The 25579-nt window shown below is 36.2% G+C and overlaps 2 protein-coding genes across 4 annotated transcripts in view; one reads left to right on the top strand and one right to left on the bottom strand.

The window, feature by feature from the left end:
• Positions 1–3975, bottom strand: part of LOC106873178 (uncharacterized) — a 47919-nt gene extending 43944 nt beyond the window's left edge. Inside the window, exons 1-2 of one of the 2 annotated variants that reach the window (XM_089360038.1) lie at positions 3787–3975; positions 1232–1460 (exon numbers count right to left, since the gene is read on the bottom strand). In XM_089360038.1, the coding sequence (XP_089216164.1) occupies positions 1232–1330 (99 nt within the window). In that variant the 5' untranslated portion in view covers positions 1331–1460; positions 3787–3975. Of the gene's footprint in view, positions 1–1231; positions 1619–3786 lie in introns of those variants that run through there. The other variant, XM_014920410.3, reaches the window with a different exon arrangement.
• A 1306-nt stretch (positions 3976–5281) lies between these two features.
• Positions 5282–25173, top strand: LOC128249090 (uncharacterized). 2 transcript variants are annotated; one of them, XM_089360041.1, is made up of 3 exons: positions 5282–6042; positions 7653–7807; positions 23831–25173. In XM_089360041.1, the coding sequence occupies exon 3, from the start codon at positions 23892–23894 to the stop codon at positions 24312–24314; it is 423 nt and encodes a 140-aa protein (XP_089216167.1). In that variant the 5' UTR covers positions 5282–6042; positions 7653–7807; positions 23831–23891; the 3' UTR covers positions 24315–25173. The 2 variants fall into 2 exon arrangements, with proteins under 2 accessions (XP_089216167.1, XP_089216168.1); XM_089360042.1 differs by lacking the exon at positions 7653–7807.
• The last annotated feature ends 406 nt before the right edge of the window (positions 25174–25579 follow it).

Raw genomic sequence — 25579 nt, forward strand, 5'->3', positions numbered from 1 at the left:
GGTAGCAGGGCGTGCTAGAAATAGCAGCCAAATCTTTCCTTTTTCTGTAGAAAGGAGTCGTTTACGCGTGATGTCACATTCGTTGAAAGCATGCGAAATAACATTGAAAAGAAAAAAAAAGCCGCGAAATAAAACTCCGTTGGTGGGAAACTCAGAGCCCTGGGAAAAGAAAGGGTTCTTTTCCCGAAAAAAAGTGACTTGCGGCGGGTTTTGGGGTGAGATACGTTGAATGCACCCGAAAAAAACCTGTGGAAAATAAATTATTCCACACCGAGGATAGAACGGGTTCTTTACGAAATATTTACCCTAATGTTCCCACACAAAAGATTCTAATGGGTCAGCCCGTCAGAAAATGATCCCCCAAAATCCTGATTTAGATATGTGTGTGTGTGTGTACGTGCGTGCGCGCGAGTATTTACGTCAGGTTTCCGGGGGTGCGGAAGCAAATTAGGTTTCTTCACCAAATGTAAATATTGTAAAACTGAAACTACATCTATGTACGTCTTATTTGTTTACTTTAGTGTTTGACAAACAAATGAGGGGGGCTCTCTCTGCGTAAGCGCTCGACCCGCTAGAAATAGCAGCCAACTTTTTTTCAAATTCCTCCTAATTGCTTTTGGATAAGGACACGTGGAGAACGTGGTTTGGGGTTCCCTGCTCAAAGGGAAAACACAGAATGGTCATTCTTGGGATACGTTTAGTTAGTTTTGGGTCTGCTCGAGCAGGCCTGACCGAGCGAAACTCTTGTGGTTGTTGGTAGTATGCTCTGATAATCCAACAGGTGTCAATACAAGATGAGTGATGCTTGATTGCACTCGTGTTAACGAAAGAATGCCTAAAATTATACTGCGATTAACTTAATTATCGCATAATTAAATATCAGTTGCTTGTAGATTATTGTCAACTGTATTATTATTAACTGTATATAGATTAATATACTTTTCTACTCTAAGCCAAAGTCGACCACGGCGGAATTTGAACTCAGAACGTAAAGAATGGTTAAACAGGTTAAGTTCGTAGAAATAAATCGCTGCTAACTCATTTCAAGACTATCAAATTTATAGCACTGACGAGAAAATAAAGTACGTAGAGATTTGAAACGAAAAAAAAAAAAAAACTTGGAAAAACAGTCATAAAAAGAAAGTTATTTCAAAAGATGAAGAAGAAATATCTGGATAAGAAGATAAAAATACATAAATTGATGAAGTGAAATTATTGCATTATTACTTACAATATATTTAGGTTTAGGGCACTCGGCGGAGTTGTGAATAAACAACAGTGTCAGAATAAATGCTGTTAAGAATTGTTCCATAGTGTCTTTCTGTAACATATTTAGTCGAGATTGGAATTTTGACACAGTAAACAAGAATAACTTCAGTCAGATCATGGTCGAGATAATAACAACACCAACAACAACATCATATTGGCATCTGTCATTCGAAATGAACCAGAACGAAAATCTTCAGAATAAATAAAGAGAGAAAAAAATGCTTCGCTTATGACCCGGATATATAAAGAAAATATGAAAAAAACTGTGAATATGTCAAAAATACCGTTACATATAGTATAACACACTTGAAAAAGAAAACGAAGACTTAGTTTCTAAAATTTCTGTGCAAACACACCGGATATACAGGAAGTGGCAATTAACACGTTGCGTTTGAAAGAATAATTAGTGATTAGTGTTAAATAATTAAAGTTGATAAGAAGCAAATTTCATTTCTACTCTAGGCACAAGGTCCGAAGTTTTGGGGGAGGGGCCAGTGGATTAGATCGACCCTAATACGCAACTAGTACTTAATTTATCGACCCCGAAAGGATGAAAGACAAAGTTGACCTCGGCAGAATTTGAACTCAGAACGTAAAGACAGAGAAAATACCGATTTCTTTATTAGGCATAAAGTCTTAAACATAGATGGGGATACCACAAGGACAGACAAGATCACAGTGGGGACAAAACACATAAAACGAATGTAAATGAAATGAAAGTTATATAAAAATGAAAATGGACGCATGGGCCCCACTCCCATGCAGTACCATTTGAACCGTTATATGTATTATTTGCAATTGTTCTTTTTTTTCCCCTTTAATTTCATACTTTTTTTTGTCTTTAGTAGAACTTCATCAGTGGTTCGATATCTCTCAAATCCACTACCAGCGGCAACTCTTCAAATTCCACCTCCACACCTGCGGGTCAATGCTATCTCCACACATCTTCCACAGCTCTCCTCTTCAATCAATATTGCCTTCATATCCTCCGCGTAGACGTATGAAGGCACCTTCACTTTTACTATTGAATGAAACTTGATTATCTTTTTCTCTGTTTCAACATTTTCTGTACGTCACATAATACCACACTCCATCTCCTCCTCGTATCTTCTTTCTTTTGTCTTAGACTTTTGGTTCTCTCTTTTCTTCCTCCATAAATAGTCTCTCCATCTCACCTTCATACAGTTGGGTTCCCAACACTTTCTCCACTGGTAACTCCACGTTCTTTTAACTTTCTTTTTCCTTCCCACTGCCCTCCTTTACAGTTTTTTTTCTCACCTCTTTTCTCTTCTTTTTCTGCTTCTCTGCAGAGAACTCAACCTTCGTTCCTCCTTCTTTTCTTTTTAACCATAGTGAATCCTTTCGCCGTTTCTTTTTCTGTTGCCTTGTCCTGTACTACTTGGTCCACACTCTCATGTCTCTTCTCCTGTTCTGTTTGTGGCCCCTTTCTCCACATGAGAAACACTGGTGGCCTACCCTCCACAATAACACTCAGCTTCACATCTTCCGGCAGCACAATCTCATCCACCACACTATTCAAGTCCTCCGTTGTTGCCTGAATCGTTAATCCAATACCATATCTCCAGTAGTTCACCTTCTGGGTCTTTGTAGCCTTCAGAATCTTCCAGTCTTTCATATTATACGTTATGGCTGTCATCAGCCATTCTTTCAGTTCGGATGGCATCTTACTCACTCGCACCTTGGCCACACGTTTGCCGCAGTACGAAGGCAAGAGCACCCATTCCTCTGTCCTTATTGCCTCTGTGGAGTGCTTTATTGCTTCCTCCTCCGTTGTGAAGCGCATCTCCACAATGGCGTATCTCCTCCCTCTCGTAATGTAGGTTGTAAGTCTTCTCAGTTCCTTTATACATTCCTCTATGGCTTCTATCAGCACAATCTCTATTTTTCTTGTGGCTACCTTCATGGTTTTAAATGTTACCGGTCTTTTTAACACGCTGGCCGTTAAATCTTCAGGTGGCGTTAGCTTCAGAATATTACTTTCTTCAGTGATTAGTTTTTCACTCTCCTTCATCTTTCTAGGCTCCACTTTTATTTCGAAGACCTCCAACTCTTGCACATTTACTCCTTTGCTCGTTGCGGCCGCATAACTTGGGCCTGCCTCCGGCGCCTTCTCTATTTTCCACAAAACAACAATTAACGAACTAACAACTTTGGCAACAATTCAAATCAATAACAATGGCAACAATTCGATAAACGCTTTAACATTGACTCACGCAATAACTTGACAGAGACGGGATACCGATTTCTTTATTTGGCATAAAGCCCTAAACACGGATGCGGACACCACAAGGACAGACAAGACCACAGTGGGGACGAAAAACATAAAACGAATGTAAATGGGATGAAATTATACAATAATGAAAAAAATGAAAATGGCCACACGGGCCCCACTCCCATGCGGTACCATTTGAACCATTAGATGTACTGTCTACAATTGTTCTTTTTTTTCCTACTTTATCACCATTATTTTCCTAAAAATAATATCATTTAACATACCTTATTTTTCTCTTTTAGTAGAACTTCATCAGTGGTTCAATATCTCTCAGATTCACTACTGGTGGCAACGCCTTGAATTCCACCTCCATTCCTGGTTTGTCAACGCTATCTCCAAACATCTCTTTCAACTTTCTGTAGTTCTCTTCTTCAATCAGTATTGCCTTCATATCCTCTGTGTAGACGTATGAAGGCACCTTCACTCTTACTGTTGAATGAAACTTAACTTTTATTTCTGTTTCTACATTCTTTGGGTATGTCACATAATACCACACACCATCTCCTCCTCGTATCTTCTTTCCTTTATCTTGTACTTTTTGTTCTGTTTTTCCTTCCTCTATCCTAAATAATCTCTCCAATTCTCCTTCCTGCAGTTGTATTTCCGAATCTTTCTCCACTGCGACAACCGGTATCTTTACTGGTAACTCCACTTTCTTTTTACTTTCCCTTTTTTCTTCCTGACCTCCATCACAGTTTCTTTTCTCACCTTCTTTTTCTGTTTCTCTGGCGGAGAACTCATTCCTCCTTCTTTTCTTTTTAACCATAGTAAATCCATTCTCCGTTTCTTTTTGTTATCATGATCTGGTCCACACTCTCCATCTGTTCAGCTTGTACTCTTTGGGCGCACCACGCCTTCATGTGACCCCTCTCTCCACATGGGAAACATATCGGCGGCCTTCCCTCTACACTTATTCTCACTCTTACATCTTCTGGCAGCACAATCTCATCCACTACACTGTTCAAATTCTCCGTAGTTGCCTGTATTGTCAATTCAATACCGTATCCCCAATAGTTTACTTTCTGGATCCTGGTAGCCTTCAAATTCTTCCCATCCTTCATATTGTATGTTATTGCTGTCATCAGCCATTCTTCCTTTAATTCGGGTGGCACCTTATCCACTCGCACCTTGACCACACGTTTGCCGCAGTATGAAGGCAGGAACATCCATTCTTCTAACCTCTGTGGAGTGCTTTATTGCTTCTTCCTCTGTTGTGAAGCGCACCTCCACAGTGGCGTATCTCCTCCCTCTCGTAATGTAGGTTGTAAGTCTTCTCAATTCCTTTATACATTCCTCTATGGCTTCTATCGGCGCAATCTCTATTTTTCTTGTGGCTACCTTCATTGTTTTAAATGTTACCGTTCTTTTTAACACGTTGGCCGATAAATCTTCAGGTGGCGTTAGCTTCAGAATATTACCTTCCTTGGTGATTAGTTTTTCACTCTCCTTCATCTTTCTAGGCTCCACTTTTATTTCGCAGACCTCCAACTCTTGCACATCTACTCCTATGTTCGTTGCGACCGCATAACTTGGGCCTGCCCTCCGGCGTCTTCTCCATTTTCCACAATGGGAAACAAAACAACAATTAACGAACTAACAACTTTGGCAACAATTCAAATCAATAACAATGGCAACAATTCGATAAACGCTTTAATATAGACTCCCGCAATAACTTCACAGAGACGGGACACCACTAAGCATTTCGCCCGGCGCGCTAACGTTTCTGCCAGCTCACCCCTTTAAGAAACAACGTTAGTAGGCGTCGTGCTGGCAGGATTGTTAGCGTGTCGTACTTTCAGGAGACATTTATTCCGACTCGTTCTGCGTTCAAATCGCGCCCAAATCAATTTGAGCTTTCATTTTTTTTTTTTTTTTCGTGATTGCTAAAATATAATGTCCAGTCATGAACTGGGGTCAATGTAATCGACCAATTCCCTCTCCTTGAAACTGCTGGTCTTGAGCCAAAAGTAGAAACAATTATCTTGGTATGTTTAGGAAACAGTTTGGGGCATTTTCTGCTTTATTCTGGCCTCAGCATCAAAACGTATTTGCTGAAGTAGTGAGGGTGTCAAAAATTAGAATACTTTAGAGAGTAAATAACACATGAAAAACAATAATCAAAGTGATGTTAACTTATTTAATGTAGGGATTGTAGTGGCGCGAAACTATGGCCGCCATTAAGGATGTACAATCTACGCATGTGCAAGGGACTAGCCTTCCCAGAAGCCCCTCGAGTGCGCATGCATAGTAAAACCAGTACTTAAAGCGTTACTTTCGTTTTCTAAGTTTCTTCAGCATGATGCCTTCGACGTGACAACACCTTACTCCTCAACGAAGCAATCTTGAGCGCGACCACTTTGACGTGACAGCTACTTGCTCCTCTGGCATGCATCAACGAAGCTCTTAACCTTCCAATACAAGTAAACCAGCGGCTGCTGAGCTGAATGTCACATTATTTGTAAAACCAAGCATCACCAAAAGTAAAACTTATTTTTATTATGTTGTTAATTGTTCTACTGTTTCTTAATATATAATTTTATTGAAAGGTGATAGAGAGAGACTAATGTCTCTATTGCAACTATCAACCTTTTACAGGACCATTAAAATAAAACTAGAAATAATTATATTTTAATTATAATTTATAAATTACCTTCAAGAGACAACTCTCAACAAGTTTCTTTGATGGTACAATATACACCTGAGGCAATGTTTGTATACTGCTGCTGTTGTTTCTGTTTATGAATGACGGTGATAAGTTAAATATGATCCTATACTGCCAGCCCCTACCACTAACCTTGGATGAATAAAATCCCCTGTTTTTTTCTATTAATGTGAGCTAAAACACCAATTCATCCTTTTTTTCATAATTGTGAGAGAAGATTACCATTATTTGTATATATACTTTCAAATTCGGTCTCCAGTTGGTTTAATTTTACTGTATTATATTAATTCCTTCAAAGGTAGAGATGGACTATATGTAATCTGAACCTTTCCCCCCCTTATTTATTAATTTTTTTTACGGAATCCCACGTTTTAGGCTATGGAGATTCCGATTCTGAAAAAAAAATTTTTGAAAAATTTCAATCCCCCCCCCCCACCAAGCAGGCTATTTACATGCTAGAAATAACAGCCAAATCTCACAAAACTAGGGTTAGGGTCAGGGTTAGGGTTAGGTTTACCCTGTGGATCTATATAAAAACCGGGGGGGGGGGGATCGAAATTTTGAAATTGAGATTTTTGAAAAAAAATTTTCCAGAATCGGATTCTCCATGGTCTGAAACATAGGATTCCGTAAAAAAAAAAAAAAAATTTTTAAGTGGGGGTATACCCAGATTACATATACTCCATCTCCACCCCTTCAAATACGTAACAGACTTCCAACTTGTCTTCATCTCTTTAAAAGACCTGGTGTTAAATTTTAAGAAACATTTATCATTGTTGTCTTTTTAAAGTCAAGTGACGTTGAGTTCAAGAAATATTTCAGAATACCAAGCATATGATCTGGTTCCCAGCTTCAGCCGTTTAACTTCACTTTTATTATTAATGCTCCTTAAAAAAATCATAATTATAACAATTTTATTATCTTTAAAAATCCAGGTTGTATATCTATTTCTTTTTTATTCTTTTATTTGTTTGTCATTTGACTGCAGCCATGCTGGAGAACCACCTTTAGTCAAACAAATCAACCCTAGAACTTATGCTTTGTAAACCGAGTGATTATTCTATCAGTCTCTTTTGCCAAACCACTAAGTTATAAGGATGTAAACACACCAACATCGGTTGTCAAGCAATGGTGGGGGACAAATGTAGACACACAAATACCTACACACACATATGACGGGCTTCTTTCAGTTTCCATTTACCAAACCCACTCACGAGGCTTTGGTCAGCCAGAGGCTATAGTAAAAGATACTTGCCCAAGGTGCCACGCACTGGGACTGAACCCAGAACCATGTGGTTGGGAAGCAAGCTTCTTAAGATACAGCCACTCCTGCACCTATAATTTAATAGAAACTTTTATCCAAGTCTTTACAGATTATTGCAGACTTGTAAGATTGATGCTGTTGATATTCACTTTGTATTTTTGTAGATTCATGGCGTTTGGGGAAGAGGGAGACCCACAAAAACAGGGGACAAAGTGGCAAGGACTGATCTCCAGATGTTGTGTGTTGCAGAGCAGAGGACAAAGAACTGAAATAATTGGCTTTTTGCTGTGCTCAAGAAGACTCGCCCATCACAGTGATAGTGAGATACTACAAGTATTATGCTAATTCTTGTCCATGCTGGACCTATACCCAATTTGGCTACATCAAGCAACCTCATGAAAGACACATACACATCTCATCTTCCTAATATTCATCCCTCCATCACTTTTCTAACTATGGTACTACTCAACTGCTGCAATCATTTGAGAGCACTATCAGCACATACTTTAGCACTACCAATAACCTCACTTTTATTATCATCCCTGTCCATGCTACTTCCAACGATCACCTCACTTTCTGTACCTTCAGTAGTCTCCATCCCATGTCTAAGCTAAACCTTAGGTGTTCCATATTTCATCTTTAACACCTCTGCTATCATTTTCAACACCTCATATCCGCTATTGATGATCTTTCCATCTTTGTTGCCCTACTTACTTTAGCCACCTTCTGATCTCCATCTCTCCCACAGTCTCTCACCCTCCCTCTTTATTCTCACACTCAGCACCCCATCTCCCAAATTTCATGTGCTGCTAATTGTCACCTCCTCCTCTCTCAAACACTTCTATCTCTTCCACCTCCTCCCTTCCATTCTGATATTTACCATCAACTACATCCCCACCCTTTTTCATCACTCACTGCATCCACCTCTACCTTCACCTTTAAACATTTGTTACTTTCCTCCTACACCCTTATGAAATTACCCACATTATCTTTCTTACTATTTCATTGTCCATATTCTTTACAAAATGTGAGGTAGTCATGTATCTCCTCTATAGCAAGATTAATGACTGTAGCATATTAGAGCGTGAAAGCTTGTGGATGTGGATCAGAACGGTCAAATGAAATTGGGTTGGCTTTGCAAGATGTTCTCAAGGTCTTAATTCATAGAAATTCTCTGGCAAGCAGTATCTAGGTTATGTGTGCTTCTCATTGTTTTTTCAAATCCTTAATATGCTGTTGACGCAGTTTGAAGCCGTCACAGTTTGACAGATTTTTGTTTACAAGACACAAATTAGCTATTGTGAATGTATTCATCAATTAGAGCTCTATATTAACAATGTGTTAAGTGTCTACATTTTATCAACAGAAGTAATAAAATAATAGATCATTATTTCAGATGTATTTATTGCAAGTAAATAGGGATTTATTGAAAGTTAAATGTCTCTATCATTTTATATATTTTAACAATGGCTGTTTGTTTGTTTCTTACTTCATAGCAATTGTTAGATATTTTTCAAGCTGATTCATATTTTCTATACTATTTATACATATCCTATAATGTCATTTAAATATATAAAATTCACAGTTCTATATTTAAGAGATGAGGAATTATGTACATATTTATATTATTTACATTTGACGGATATTTGTCCTCATCTTGTTTGTTGTTAACACGTTTCAGCTGATATACCCGCCAGCCTTCATCAGGTGTCTTGGGGAAAATTTCAAACCTGGGTATTTTTCAATATTATTATTATTGTTCAGGTCACTGCCTGGAATGGAACTTGGAATCTTGGGGTTAGTAGCCCGTGCTCTTAACCACTATGCTATTTGCCCAAGCATATGGCATAGTGGTTAAGAGCATGGGCTACTAACCCAAAGATTCCAAGCAGTGACCTTAATAATAATAATAATATCGAAAAATACCTTAGAAACGAGAACCCAAGTTCGAAATTTCCCAAAGACACCTGATGAAGGCTTGAGGGTTCATCTGCCGAAATGTGATAACAACAAAACAAGATGAGGACAAATATCCATCAAATGTAAATAATGTATATAAATTCATTTTATAAAACAATTTTAAGCTTACCTTATAACAAGGGTAGGAACTTTTTTACAGGGTGGAGATGGCAAATCTATAAGAATCTCTGGATATATGATATGACACCAAAGATGTCATATCATACAGCTTGAATTTAATATGGAAAAAGGACTGCAATATCATGGTTTCAATTCCTGGACCAGATAATGCATTTTGTTCTTGAGCAAAACACTTCATTTCACATTGCTCCAGTCCACTCAGCCAACCATCATATAAGCAGTGTCCTTCATTTCCAATCTTCTGTGAAAACATGTCTGGCCATGAGAACATATCACCTTACTTAGAAAAAAGTGAGCATTGGTGACAGGAAGAATATCCATATACATCCATAAAAATATATACTGTCACTTTCAGCTCAAAATAGTACTTGAACATATGCCTTTAGTTTTTCTCAAATAAAGTTTCAAGTCATCATCATAATTGTCATTATTATGATTTAACATCCATCTTTCATGCTAGTATGGGTTGGAGCTGATGGGTTGAAGGACTGCATCAGGCCCCAATGTCAGCTTTGGCATAGTTTCTATTGTTTGAATGCCCTTCCTAATGCCTGTCACTTTACAAAGTGTATTTAGTGCTTTTTTCATAGTACCTGCACTAGTGGGTTGCTATGTAGTTCGCTAAACTAAGACCCCCTTTAATTGAGTGGGAGTACAGTAAAAAGAGATGTGGATTTATGCTAGGGAATATGAAAGAAGAAATTTGAATAGGTTCCTTTTGTCATATGTTAACCTAAAAAAAATACCATATTCTACTCCAAAATCTTTCAAAATGTCTTTAAATTTTCCATTGTTCAATTCTTTATTTTTAAATAACTTAATTACCATTTTTATAACATTGTTGTCTAAGAGAATGTGATAAGGTTTTAGAATCTAGTTAATGGTTCTACAATTCTTTTTTGATTTTAAGTAGCAAGTATTTTTTTGTTATTGTGGTATGAGGGAACTGTAATGCAGGGAATAAAATATGGTTCATCTACCTCTTGTTGACTATCTAGCAAACACCTGCCCTACCCATCTTACCTAACAATAGCAGCCGCTACTACCAATTCCTGCACACTTGCTCATCCATTCATGTCTATTCACCACCACTGCCCCTGGCTGAAAAGAGGACAACCCTGGTCTTGCTTCCTTCATTTACTCTCTCTGCCTTCCTGTTCTTGTGGAACCCCTCAGCTGGATGTCACAGCCCTTTCCTTCTGGTTCATCTCATCCCCACAGTTATCTTACCAAAGAAAGTGCACTGCCCATAACCATGCACATGAATTTTATGTAGATTAAATCAAAATTACTTAGATCTCAGAAAAAATTATTTTCATCTCTAGTAGCCTCATGCATTGATTTTGTACAGGTAAATTTTGTCTTAGTGAAAAGACTGTCATTATCCCAGTCGCAAAAATAGCTGACTGTGCCATTATTTAAGTATGTCTGTTGCTTCATTACATCTCCAAATTCTTGATGCTGTTTTTGTTTCAATGATTCTTGAATAACATCGTCCTTGACATTTTATCTCTTCAAAAATTAAAGCCCTCAATCTGACTTTTTCTAGTGTTTGAATTTATGCAACTTACTCTTCAAGAAACTTCTTTAATGGTTTCCTTTGCCATAAATTCACGCATTTCACTACTTGTATTACATAAATATTTTTATCAATATTCCTTTTGAAAACAGCTTATTGTTAGCGTAGATATTCTTTAAAAAGTCTAATTCCACTTAATACTGTATCCCGACCAGTTTTCCTTTATATTCCTTATTAGGCACAGGTGTGGCTGTGTGGTAAGACAGTTTACTTCTCAACCACATTATTCTGGGCCAAGAGCCAGCCAAAACCACCTGAGTGGATTTGATAGAGGGAAACTGAAGGAAGCCCATTATATTTATATATGTATGTGAGCATGTATTATTGTCTCCTTGCTTTGACATCACATGATAGTTGTAAGCAAGTGTCACTGTAATGCAAACTGTCTCCTTTGTTTCCAACCCTCTGTGAAAGCATGTCTGGTCACAAGGAAACATTACCTTACTTGGAAACAGGTGAAGATTAGCAGCAGGAAGGGTATCTGGGCATAGAAAATCTACTTTAACAAATTCCATCTGACTCCTGCAAGCATGGATAAGTGGATGTTAAAACAACGATAAAACACTGGGAATTATTCTTAGATAGAGACTTTCAAGATTAAACTTTTCATAAACCGCATCCCAATCTTTACAAATATGACACTTTTTATTTACTTCTGTTAAAAGAAACTCCAAAAAGAGCTTTGCCAGCAATTCTTTTTCTTTTTTCATTCCTAATTATTGTTAATGAGCTTTTTATTATGAATCTTATGTATTATAATATTGATTTCAAATCTTTAATAAAAATTGACAATTGTTACCAACATTCAAAGTTCTTGAACTTAATTCCTCACAGCACAACTGATAAAACTTATTCACACTGACTATCCTCATTTACTGAAAGGGATTGGTTCCAATTAATACGGTCGTAAATTAATAATCTCCACCTACTTTATAAATAAAACAAATAATAGATTCATTGACACCAAACTTGTCGCCCACAATTAAAAAACTTTTACAATCATGCATTGTTTTGATCATCTCTTCTTTTTCCTGTAGAGAGAACATTCATCTGCATCATTTGTTAGGATCAGAGTGGTGCTTTCATATTTTTCATGTTTGCTGATCCTGTGTTGATGTCCTAAGAGTATGTTAATCTGTAGAAAAATAAACACCCTCATAGTACAGTCATGTTAGCACAAGTGATAGTCAGTACATTCTGGGTAACTGAGAACTGTGTATGATTGCTGGGGTGCATTTTTATGGTCCAAGCTGAATCTTTGACTAACCACCAACCTGTGTTATCACAAATTAATCCATAATAAGCATTACACAGTTCACAATGAATTGTACCATGTTATCCCAGATCAGTGATAAATGAATAAGGGTAAACAAGGATAGATGTACTAAAACTCAATGAGCTGGAATAACAGAATGTTAGCTGTAGTAAAGGACCCAGCAATGTAGACCCTTGTTCTAACAAAAAAGAAATGCCACTCTTACAAATATGGAAAAAAACATGTATGCAAGGCATTAAATAAATAAATAAATAAATAAAAGTGATACTAAAGATTACTCTGTTATTACGAAGTGGACATTTACCAACCATAAATGACTATATGATGATGTCACCAAAATGTAACAACAATGATTTAAATGAAAATGATGTACTTGAGAAATGATTAAAGAACAAAACAAAATTATGAAGATGACCATTTATTAAACCGATTGTAATATTGGTTGTTATAATATAAAAATTAATGATGTCATTGCATCGTTGTGTGTACACATTGTTGCAGTAAAATATACTCCACGGATCTGTGGGCCATTCTGTATGATAGTTAGTCTATTACTATTAGAGAAAGACAGGATAAAAGGAATGTGAAAAAACACAAATGATAAGAAGTCTATGTTCACTTGCATAGTAAGAAGGTTCATTCCTTACCCAGGCCGTGGCCAGCCAAAATGAGAGAGATGGGTAAATTGCTAGTGTTTATAGGTTTGCTAATTAAAGTACTTCAACTGAGAACAATAAATTCTACCAGAATTATTTGTCTTGACCCTTCTGCAACTAGAGAAAGATCAAGAGGTCAACTCATTCTCATTAATCTCCAATTGCAGAGAGAAGACCAGAAATTTGTTTGACAATTAATAAAAATGTGGATTCAAGACCCCACTTAGCTATGCTTGTAGCTGGTTGCTAAATCACTCTTCCTCCCACATAGTTTATCAAAGACAAAGGATCAATACTGGGAAAAATTGCAGGCATGTTCACTATGCAAAAATTGAAGAATGTTCAGAATTATGAGGTTATAGATTGATGTGATACCAGGTCAAGAAAAATCATGGATATCAGGAGAAACTGAGGTGATGTATATGGGACAAGAATCTATTTGAGTGGGTCTGAATAGTTCAATATCTTTTTGTGTGCAGAAAGTACAGTCTGGGCTTTGGCTTTGGACAGTGTTAAGTGTGCATGCATGTGATTCAGTAACGGATTGTGTATACACATGCAAAAGAAAGGTGCAGCTGTATACTTTCATTGAAAGGAGCTGGGGGTGAGAGAGTGTAGATATAATTTGAAAATTTTCAGGCAGAACTGCATGCTGTGTTAAGTGCCTTAAAAAACGTGCAGAAGCCAATTGGCTCTGGCATTCAGTAGAGAGGCCAAGTGAGTCTGGTACTGAGCGCAAGTGACTTGCTGGTGCATTGGGAAAGACAGGCAAACTTTTTGTATGTATACTGTGACTAACATGGGGGTCTTACAGAGTGAAGTTGTGTCTAGAAACAAGGGTGCAGAGAGCATAATCAAACAAACATGGAAAAACATGTCAATAAAGGCACAATATTGTGATGCGAGTGTGTAAGTATGCATGCATGCATATATGAACATTATATTTTTTTTACAAAAAATATGGAATGGCGAAAAGACTGATCAACCTGTGGAAAAATAAGTAAATCTGTGAAAGCTGCAAAGAAAACATTGTGAAAATCAGGCAATGAAAATACTTCAAACAATATGTGTGCATGAAATGGGCAATACAAGCAACCAATAAGAAAAATACATTATAAAAATAATATGAATGCATATGAATCTCTTTGTGGAATTGAGTCTTCATGGAAAATGAGTTCTCAAGGAAAATTAGTCATCACAGAAAATGAGACATTGCACAAACAATTTATTGCTGAATAAACATGTAACAAATAAAAGTTTGCAATGCATACAGCATAGTAAACAGTACAAAATAGTTTAAATGAAGGAAAGAAAAATCAAATAACAAACTTGATGGGAAGAGCATCCTTTGCTAAAAAGCTTGTGCTGAAATGTAAGAAAAGAATAGGTACATGCAAAGGGGGAAAACATTCTTGATAGTCTATGTATGCAAAATATGTGGAAGAATGCCAGAAAATGCAGGATTTGTACTTTGTGATTCAAGATGAAAAGTGTGTGGCTGTTGAAAGAGTAGAGTTTATGGGCTTCCATAGGTTCGGTGATGTTTGCATGAACAGCAGTTATTTCTCTGTATTTGCAGTTTAAGTTGTTGATCCTGGAGAAATATGCAGGGATGTAATTTGGTTATTCTGCAGAGTGCATGGCAATTAGCTGTATTGTTTTGGTAGATAATATTTGTGTTGTGGCAAGATAAAAGTTGTCTGTGGGATTTTGGCATGGAACTATGGAATTCAATCAGAGTGCATGTTTTGTTTATTAGTTGGAGGCTGTGCATTTCATGTTAAGACAGGTGCACATTGGTTTTTAAAAGCAGGATTTAACTGTTAAAAAACTTCAACTCCAATCATAGAAAATTGCATGTTTGGTTGAAGAGAAGGCTGTACTTCTTTTAAGTCAAAAGTAACAATTTCTGTGTATCAACCTGTGATGAAATTAGGGTGGTGGGGAATCCTGCAGTACTCTTTCGTCACAACTTTCTCTCACTCTTTCTTTTTGTTTCTGTTGTACCTGTATTTCAAAGGGCCAGCCTTGTCGCACTCTGTGTCACACTGAATCTTCCCCGAGAACTACGTTAAGAGTACATGTGTCTGTGGAGTGCTCAGCCACTTGCACATTAATTTCATGAGCAGGCTGTTCCATTGATCGGATCAACTGGAACCCGCGTCATCACAATTCACAGAATGCTGCACGTGATGAAATTAGTGCAACTGTTTTAGGTGTGCAATTCTTGAATCTTGGGTAGAAAGCTGCTGCCTGTAACAACAGATTGCAATTGGTTTAGAAGGCTTGAGTTCTTGAGTCGGCAGTTACTAAAATGTAACAACAGTGATTTGAATTAAAATGATGCATTGGAGAATTGATTAAAGAACAGAACAATAAGAATTATGAAGATAGTCATGTATTAAGTTGATTATAATATTAGTTGTTGCAATATATAATTAATTGTTGCAGTAAAATATATTCTATGGGTCTGTAGTCCATTCTATATGATAGACAGTTTCATGTCTGTTACTATTAGAGAAATGTAGAAAGATATAAATAATAAGTCTACATTCACACACATAGCAAGAAGGCTCACTCCTTACCCAGGCTGCAACCAGCCAAAAACAGAGAGATAACTAAATTGCTTGTGTTTTTATGTTTGCTAATTAAAGTAGGTCAATGAGGGCAATAGACTCTACCGGAATTATTTGTCTTGTCCCTTCCACGACCAGCAAAAGATCAAGAGGTCCACTCATTCTCATTAATCTCCAAGTGCAGAGAGGAGAAAATAATACACCAGAAATTTGCTTGACAATTCATAAAAATGTAGAATTTGGTCTCAAATCCATTTAGCTATATTGTAGCTGGTCGCTAAAACTATATAACCATTTTGTCATCATCTTCACAGATCATAGACATATCAAGACATGAGTTTCTGGTTGGCTCATTTCTCATGCATCTTACAGAAACCACTGACTGGTAGATTAGTTTACCACATCCATTGTATCTAAGTCTAATTGTCAAGAATTATCAATGATATAATTGATATTATTAAGAGAAAGCCGGTGCTAGAGATAATTCAGTCAAAGTACTTTTAGACTAAATATTTGTTGGTGTCTCCCTGTTTCAAATTAAAATCCAACAAACTTGACTTCATATAATGAATGCAATTAAGAAACTGAAATTAAATTTAATCTATTTTATTCTTCCACTCTGAAATTTGTCTTTTCTCAAATAAGAAGACAAAAGAAATATTTATGAGGAGAAAAAGAGAGCAACTAACACAAAATACTTATATTGGTACTGACTTCGGAACTTGTACTTGATAAACACTTGAAGAAATGTTACTTTCTTTTTTCAATAATGTTTTTTGGGAAAGGAATGAATGCAACAACATGGCAGTTATCTGTTTTCTTGTACCTAATGAAAATGTCAATAATTTTGAAAATATAATTTATTTAAATTTTCGGGATTGTCTTACAAAGATGTCATTTTTTTTACTTATCTCCATCAAAAAAACCTCAAGCCCATTATTACGTAATCAACTACAGGATTTTCCATTTAGCAGGATGTTCATAAAATACAATGAGATGTTTTATTGTCATAGGATTTTCCATTGTATCTAACCTCTGTTGCCAGAATGTCTTTCCACATACTTAAAAAAAAAAAATGGGTGTTCTAATTATTATAAAGAAAACAAGAGAGTTGTTTCCATGATTAAATGACATATCAAGGAGTCTTACAATATTGATAGAATCTTAATACATCAGTTATAAGCTTGAATCCTTTTTAACATTAAATAGGTGTCCTAGAATACTTCTTTAGTTTGCAGAGCTAAGTTTAAATCTGAGTCTTTGATATTACCAGGTAACAGGAGAAGGATGAGGAATAAGTGTGCTGAATTGTTTCTTTTATTTCTATTTGTTTATCTCTCTTGATATTAAGATTAAAACTTCTCATTGTCAACTTTCCTTAAAATAACCACTTATGTGCTCTCATTGCAACTTTGTTTATTTAGGCCAGAACAGGAACAATACTGACTGCTGCCACTTATTTCTAAATTTTATTAAAGTAAAACCAAATAGAAGTTTTAAAATAAACCACTTCTCAGATAACTAGTTCAGAGACGGTTTTCAGATGACCTTCAAACATCTTACAAACCACTGCAGAGAGATGAAACATTCAATGTGTTATTTTCTATTTTCTATTTTCTCCTGTCATCCTTCTTGGATTCATAAAATAAATAGTAATAAAATAATAATAATAAAAACACTGGGATTAATTTAGTGGGCTATTATAATGCTGACAAAGTGATACTTGTATCCTCCTCCTCCTCCTCCTCATCATCATCATCATCATCATCACCACCACCACCACCACCACCATTTAATGTCTGTTTTCTATACTGGCATGGATTGGACTGTTTGACAGGAGCTGGTAAGGCTAAGTGCTGCACCAGGCTCCAGTTGTCAGTTTTGGCATGGTTTCTACAGCTGGATGCCCTTCCTAATGCCAACCTGTGTTTATAAAACCTTAGATTTAATTATTGCCAAAGTGTTGAGGTTACACTATGGTTTTGTTTTATATATACCAAGGCCTAATTCCCCATAGGAGGGGTAGCCACAACAAAACACCCACCAGGCATTCCATTCATTTCCCAGCTCAAAGAGGTGAGCCCCGTCCTTTGCTTGGGTGAAGGCATTGAACGCAACCTCCAACATCACCACTGGGGCCCAACAGCATATGTTGGTTTACCCTGCTGCATCATGGTGATTCCATACCCCTTTGAGCAACATCAATTCACTCATCCATCCCCAAACACTCTCCAAGCTTTCCTATCATTTCTAAACTCTCTTGCTTCTCTCACTCCAACACCTCTAACCACCAAAACTTTCCTCACTCCATCCATCCACAGAAACCAAAGTCTGCTTCTAGTTTTGCTCCCTACCCTTTCTGCCTTCATCACCCTCCCTACCATCCACTCCTCATCCATCCTCTCCATGTGGCCAAACCACCTCATCATTCATCTATCCATTCTGGTTGTTAGATTTTCTTTCATTCCTGTTTGCCTTTGCACCTCCTCATTTCTCACCGTATCCATCTGTGTCACACCTAACCCTCAAACATCTCATCTCAAACACATCTGGTCACCTCCTTTCTGCTTCTCTCAGACCCCACGTCTCTGCACCATATAACATTGTCGGCACAATCACACCCTCATACACACCTCTTTTCGCTTTCATACTCAACCTTTTATCTTTCACAACTCCAATTATGTTACTCCCCTCACTCACTCTATATCCCACTTCCTCAGCTTCCCCCCCCCCCCATCTGCAATTACATGGGATCCCAGATACTTAAAAATGCTCACCTCCTCTAACATCTCACCATTTATACTCACATTCACCCTACTAGCCATTCCATCTCTTGAACATCTCATCACCTTACTCTTAGCGACATTCACTTTCAGTTTCCTCCTCTCACACACTCTTCCAAACTCTACCACCAGTCTCCTCAGTTCCTCTTCCGAATCCGCCACCAGTGCTGTATCATCAGCAAAGAACAACTGAGTCACCTGCCATTTCTCTCCATTTTCTCCCACTATTTGGGCTCCCCTACCAAAGGTTCTAGCGCTCACCTCTCTCACCACACCATCCACATACAGATTAAACAGCCATGGAGACATCACACAACATTGTCTTAACCCCCACCTTCACATCAAACCACTCACTAACTTCACCACTCACCCAAACGTACACTCAACTTTCTTTATAGAAACTGTACAGCTGTCAACAATCTACCATCTACTCCATACAACCGCAGCACCTGTTACATTGCATCCCTATTCACACATCCATAAAGGCCCAATATACATCCCTCCCTTTCGCAAAAAAACTTCCCACACATCTGCCTTACTACAAATATCTGATCTGCAACCCCTTTCCACTCTCCTTCCCTTTGTTATCAGTTTATATGGATTACTTTTGAGAATTTTGACAAAGCATTTCCAAATCTCAAACTTCACCATCATTGTCATTTAATGTTCATTTTCCATGCTGGCATGGGTTGGAAAGTTTGACAGGATCTGGTGAATTGCAGAGCTGCATCAATCTCCAATGCTTGCTTTGGTATAGTTTCTATGACTGGATGCCCTCCCTAATGCCAACCACTTTACAGTGTGTATTGGGTGCTTTTTTTTCATACCACTGGTACTAATGGGGTTGCCTAGTAAGTTACAAGACAGGTAAAAGTAAAATCCTGCTTGACAAAGTGTGCATATGTGAAGGGGTATTTATGCATGGTGTTGAGAAGCTAGAGTATGATAAAGAAACAAGTACAGGTGTCTTGCTTTAGACAAAATATATGGCTACCCTGCATTATATAAGAATGGGTGTTAGTAGCCAGGAAGAAGATAAGATAAGATGGTAGTGAGGATTAATTGTAACAAAGAACAGTGTCTTCTCAAACAGTGCTACTCAAATTCTTTTAACTGTTGCCCCCTTCCTTTTTAACATTTTTTCAATGTCCCTCACATCATCTAAATTACATTCCATTAGAATTAAAAACAATACAAAAAAACACTGCTGACAGTTTAACCATTGTTAAAATGACAAAACCACAAACAGTAGGAAATGATTTGCACACTGAAAAACAGATTAAAATATTTTTGAAAATGTTTAGCTGTGCACTTAAACAGTTTACATTTCAACCACATGGTTGTGGGTTCAGTACCAAATTGTGTGGTACCTTGGGTGTCTTCTATTAAAGACCTAGTCTGAGCAAACTTTGTGAGTGGATTTGGTAGATGTAACTGAAAGAAGCCTATCTTACATCTATATATATATATATATATATATATATATATATACACGACAAGAAATAATTATTGTCTCTTTTTATGGAGACAAAAGGATTTATAGGACTGCAAAAAAAGAAGTGCTCAAATGAAATTTGTGTATATTTATATTATCCAAAGTGTACAGTTTTATATATTCATTATGGCTGATCTTACCAATCAGTTTTGCACTAAGGATTCAACAGAGTGTTAACAATTTGATTATGTAACCCTGTATTCATCAGAAGTAGCTGATATAGAATGAAATATCAGCTACCTCTGATGAGTGTAGAGTTACATAATCAAATTGTTACTTAGGGTTAGGGTTAGGGTTTTTCAATGTCCCTCGCATCATCTAAGTTACAATCCATCTGAATTAAAAACAATACAAAAACATTACTGCCAAGAGTTTGACCGTTATTAAAATAACAAAACCACAAACAGCAGGAAATGATTTGCACACTGAATAACAGATTAAAATATTTTTGAAAATGTGTAGCTGTGTGGTTAAACAGTTTGTATTTCAACCACATGGTTGTGGGTTCAGTATCAAATTGTGTGGTACCATGGGTAAGTGTCTTCTATTAAACATTCTGTTGAATCCCTAGCATGAAACTGATTGATAAGAATTGGGTGTAATGGATATATAATACTGTACACTTTGGATAATATACTCACTCTATTGACAAATATACAAGTGCATTTTTCCCTGATTTATGGGCTCTTAGATGATTTACACACACACATGAAATTTTGTTTTCAGCCAATTTTTTACTTGCTAATGTGAGGAATTCCTGTATGTGTGTGTGTGTGTGTGTATATATATATATATATATATATATATTTCATTTTTGTATCTGGTTTGCAAGATTCTTTTGTCTAATGAGAGTCATTATGCCAATATAATTAACACACACATACTGATTCAATTTCAATCCTTTTTTTCATTATTAGTCAATTGATTAAATATCTAACTAATTTGTTTTTTAACCAATATTTTTTCCCAATTGACTAATAATAAAGAAAAGGAGTGGAATTGTACCAGTGTGTATGTTAATTATATTGGCATAATGACTCTCGTTAGGAATTCCTCGCTTTATGGAAGTAATGCATTCCTAGAAATTTAGCTGTAATGCAAAATTAATTTTCCTATTGATTTTCACATCATCTAGTGAGATTGCATTCCTATGAACATTTACTGGGTGAAAAGAAAGAGATAAACAGAAGCACAAGAAAATAACAGAGAACAAGCAGCATGATCACTTTTATACATAAAAATAACTAATTCTAAACACACACAGTACAATATAGATACATAAAAACACAAAAACATCTCATTGGGAATACTTTAGGCAATTAATAAGAATTATAATATCGTAAGAGTATGTCCTTACCACAAAAATGTTAGTTACTGGGTGCTGGCTGGTAGTGGTATGAGTGTTACTACCTTATAGTTTATCACAAACATTAGCTTGAGGGATGAAGAACTTACCTCAAGTTGTTTGTTGTTTATGATGCATCATCTCTTTGTGCAGCTCAGTATAGGAACTGAGCTCATTGTAATTTTTATGTTACATTCCTTTTATAGTATTATGGTGATAGAAGTCTCAAACTGAGTTGGAAATATCTATATGAAGAGTCTAACAAACTTATCAGATTCTTTGAAATTTGCACAGCGGCTGCTATTATCAATTCTGTAAGGAATAGTGGATATTTATCAACTAGTATACAAACATGGATAGAAAAACATGGCAGATACAACCACGTGTATTTATGTCACCCGATTCAAAGCAAGTACAGTGCATGTAAATCTACATCAACTAATTGCATGGAGTTAAAATAGCCATATCTGATCGACATGTTCTATCTGTTTTATCTTTACACCAGCCAGATCTGGCCTTTTGCACATGCCCTACAATGTCATTCAAAGGCTCACATCATCAAAATCTCAAAGCTACAAGATAATGCTGGAATAAATGATGTGAATAAATTAGCATTACATTTGATACAGTTATCTGAATGCTAAAGAGTTAAATGATGATGATGGTGATGATGTTGATACATATATATAGATAATATAAAGAAAATCGGGAGGTAGGAGATGAATATATTTATTTCACGGGCTGATATCTGTAAGGTTATGATTATTTCACAGCCAACAACATGTAAAAATATATACTGGATGTCAACTGCATAGTATTATACATTACACCACTCTGTATTTTTTTACTACACAGTTTGTAGCCTGGTCCACCAAATGAGCATTTTTGTGAGTACCACAAATTTAGATAATATAATATATATTTAGATAATATAATATATACACAAATATACACAAATTTCATTTGAGCACTTCTTTTTTTGCAGTCCTATAAATCCTTTTGTCTCCATAAAAAGAGACAATAATTATTTCTTGTCGTGTATGTATATATATATATATATATATATATATATAGATGTAAAATAGGCTTCTTTCAGTTACATCTACCAAATCCACTCACAAAGTTTGCTCAGACTAGGTCTTTAATAGAAGACACCCAAGGTACCACACAATTTGGTACTGAGCCCACAACCATGTGGTTGAAATGTAAACTGTTTAAGTGCACAGCTAAACATTTTCAAAAATATTTTAATCTGTTTTTCAGTGTGCAAATCATTTCCTACTGTTTGTGGTTTTGTCATTTTAACAATGGTTAAACTGTCAGCAGTGTTTTTTTGTATTGTTTTTAATTCTAATGGAATGTAATTTAGATGATGTGAGGGACATTGAAAATATAATATATATTTAGATAATATAATATATATTTTCTCCGTGTTTTTCTCCTTGTCTCCGTATTCTTTCTGTTGAAGAGCGTAGCTCGAAACGTCAAAGACTTTCCATATTCCCGAGCGTCATACTAATATATACTTTTGTTATTTACACCACCTGTCCTCGTCTGTTGTTATTATTTGTATATTCTCCCATATATATATATATATATATGGGTGTCGGCATGACTGTATGGTGAGAAGTTTGCTAGTTTGTTTCCCAAGCATATAGTTCGGGTTCAGTTCCATTGCATGGAATCTTAGGCAAATGTCATCTTCTATAGCATGGGACCTTTTGAGTGAATATAGTAAGAGGAAACCCTTTGTTTATACATGCACGTGCAAGTGTGGGTGTGTGTTATGTTTCTGTCTCTGTTTGACATTGCGATGAGTGTCACTGTTATACAAGCCATGTCATTCATTTCCAATATTCTGGCCATGGTGAAATGAGGGTTGGTGACTGGAAAGGCATCCAGCTATAGAATATTTGCCTCAATAGACTCCCCCGACCTTTTCAAGTATGGAAAATAAGAAAGTGGACGTGATGATTATTATGATATATATATATATATAGATATATATATATATATATATATATATCAATATATAACAAATCCCCCCAAAAAACAAAGAACAAACACAAGAAAAAAAACAAATGTGAGGAAGTGGTAGATACAAAGTATTAGCAGACTCTCAGAGAAGGAAAGAAAGATAGTATATATATATATAATAAATCCCCCAAAAAGCAAAGAACAAACACAAGAAAAAAAAATGTGAGGAAGTGGTACATACAAAGTATTAGCAGACTCTCAGAGAAGGAAAGAAAGGTAGTATATATATATATATATATATATATATATATATATATATATATAGACACACAAATACACACACACACACGCACATGTACACACGTACACACACACACACACACACAGATAGATAAATAGATAGGTAGACAGATAGATTTTTTTAATATATATATATACACACAGACATGCAGGAAGTAAATAGACACCTTTAATTTTCAGAATTTCTGATCTAAGTGTCTTAATATGTTTTCAGCAGTGTAGAATTTACAATGTAATTATTCTTTTTCATTCCAGGTGCCATTATATTTAACCTTTGCGAAGAGTAACCATGCCACACACAAAAAATTGAGCAGAAATGTCAGATCTCCAAAGAGGTCATATTGTTGGGCAATCTGAGGCTGGACTTAGCCAGCGAAAAATTGCCGAAAATCTTCAAATTCCTCTTGCTGCTGTTAATAGAATTATAGTGCAATTCAAAAGCCAAGGAAAAGAATCAACAGGTTCTTGTCCCAGCCGCCCTGGGCCCTCAGAAAGGAAGCTTCGCTGTTTGAAGAGAATTGTGGAAAACGAGCCCCGTTCGAAGGCTTCTGATGTTGCAAAACAGCTAGAAGTTAGTCCAAGAACGTGTGTTACATATCTCCATAATCTTGGGTATTATGGACGAGCAGCTAGAAGAAAACCTTACCTTCAACCAATTAATATCATGAAAAGAAAGAAATGGACTAAGGAGATGTCAGAAAAATCCAGTTCATTTTGGGATAGTGACTTTCTCAGATGAATCCAGATTTACATTATTTTCAAACATTGGACGTGTTTGGGTCTGGAGGCTTCCCAATCAAGAATTTGATTTGAAACGACTCCAACTAACTGTGAAACATGGCAGTATCTCTATAATGGTATGGGGAGCTGTCACCAGCAATGGTCGTTCTGAGGTGATCGAATGTGTTGGAACCATAAACTCTGAAAAATATATCGACATACTTAAGCAAAGACTACTTCCGATGTATTCACACGATAGCATAATGATAAATGAGTTTTTATTCATGGAAGATGGGGCTCCATGCCACACAGCAAAAAGGAATCAACAATGGCTGACTGAAAATAGGATCAAAATGGAGTTGCATGAAACAATCGTACTGCATTACCTCTGGATATCCTTGTTGCTTATTTTGATATATATATTTGACTCCTTTTATTTTTGTATGAATATCTGTATTTTTCTTCTTAGTATTTTATATTCCTTATTTTATTTTATATTATTATTTCATTTTGTTATATTGTTTTAACCACCAACTTCTTCCCTCTTTTAACACTATCCTTCTAGCTAATATAAACTAGTATTGTTTATTTAGCATTCACTCTACACTGAATTGTGGCACAGTATGGACGGATTCCGGAGTACCAAGGAACTTCTGTGTAAATATATCAAATTAAGAATTCTACGAGGTATATTACAATAGAAAATACCAAACGGAATCTCACCTTTTATCTCTCATGTTTCTTCCTCCTTTAACTTCTTCTATGTGATATAATTCTTGGGAAAGAATACATTTGCGGCTGAAGATAGCTTTATACTATCAATTATATACCAATAATGATGCAACAACTATAAAGCTTGAAACACGTGTACCGCAGAATCCTTTGTGTTTTGTTTTTATTTTTACATTTCCAATTTATATATATATATATATATATATATGTATGACACAGAATGTGACAAGGCTGGTTTATCAAAATGCATGTACCACTGACTTTTTCCAACTGAATGGACTAGAGCAACATGAAATAAATATTTTGCTCAAGAACACAATGCACTGCCAGGAATTGAACTCATGACTGTAAGGTCGAGAGGCAAATACTCTAACCACTAAGTCATGTGCCTTCACTATATACACATGTACGTGTGCGCACGCACACACACACACACACACACACACACACACACACATACACACAATGATTTGCATATTAAATTTTAATTAGTTCTAGCAGATTCAAATGCGAATAAGTTAATCACTGTTGTGTTTCGTCACAGGAGAACAA

The sequence above is a fragment of the Octopus bimaculoides genome, chromosome 11 (genome assembly GCF_046866305.1).
Source record: "Octopus bimaculoides isolate indiv1 chromosome 11, ASM4686630v1, whole genome shotgun sequence".
Lineage (NCBI taxonomy): Eukaryota > Metazoa > Mollusca > Cephalopoda > Octopoda > Octopodidae > Octopus > Octopus bimaculoides.

Coding starts and splice junctions, on each gene's coding strand:
- LOC128249090 (XM_089360041.1), top strand. CDS start 23,892: ATGTCAGATCTCCAAAGAGGTCATATTGTTGGGCAATCTGAGGCTGGA.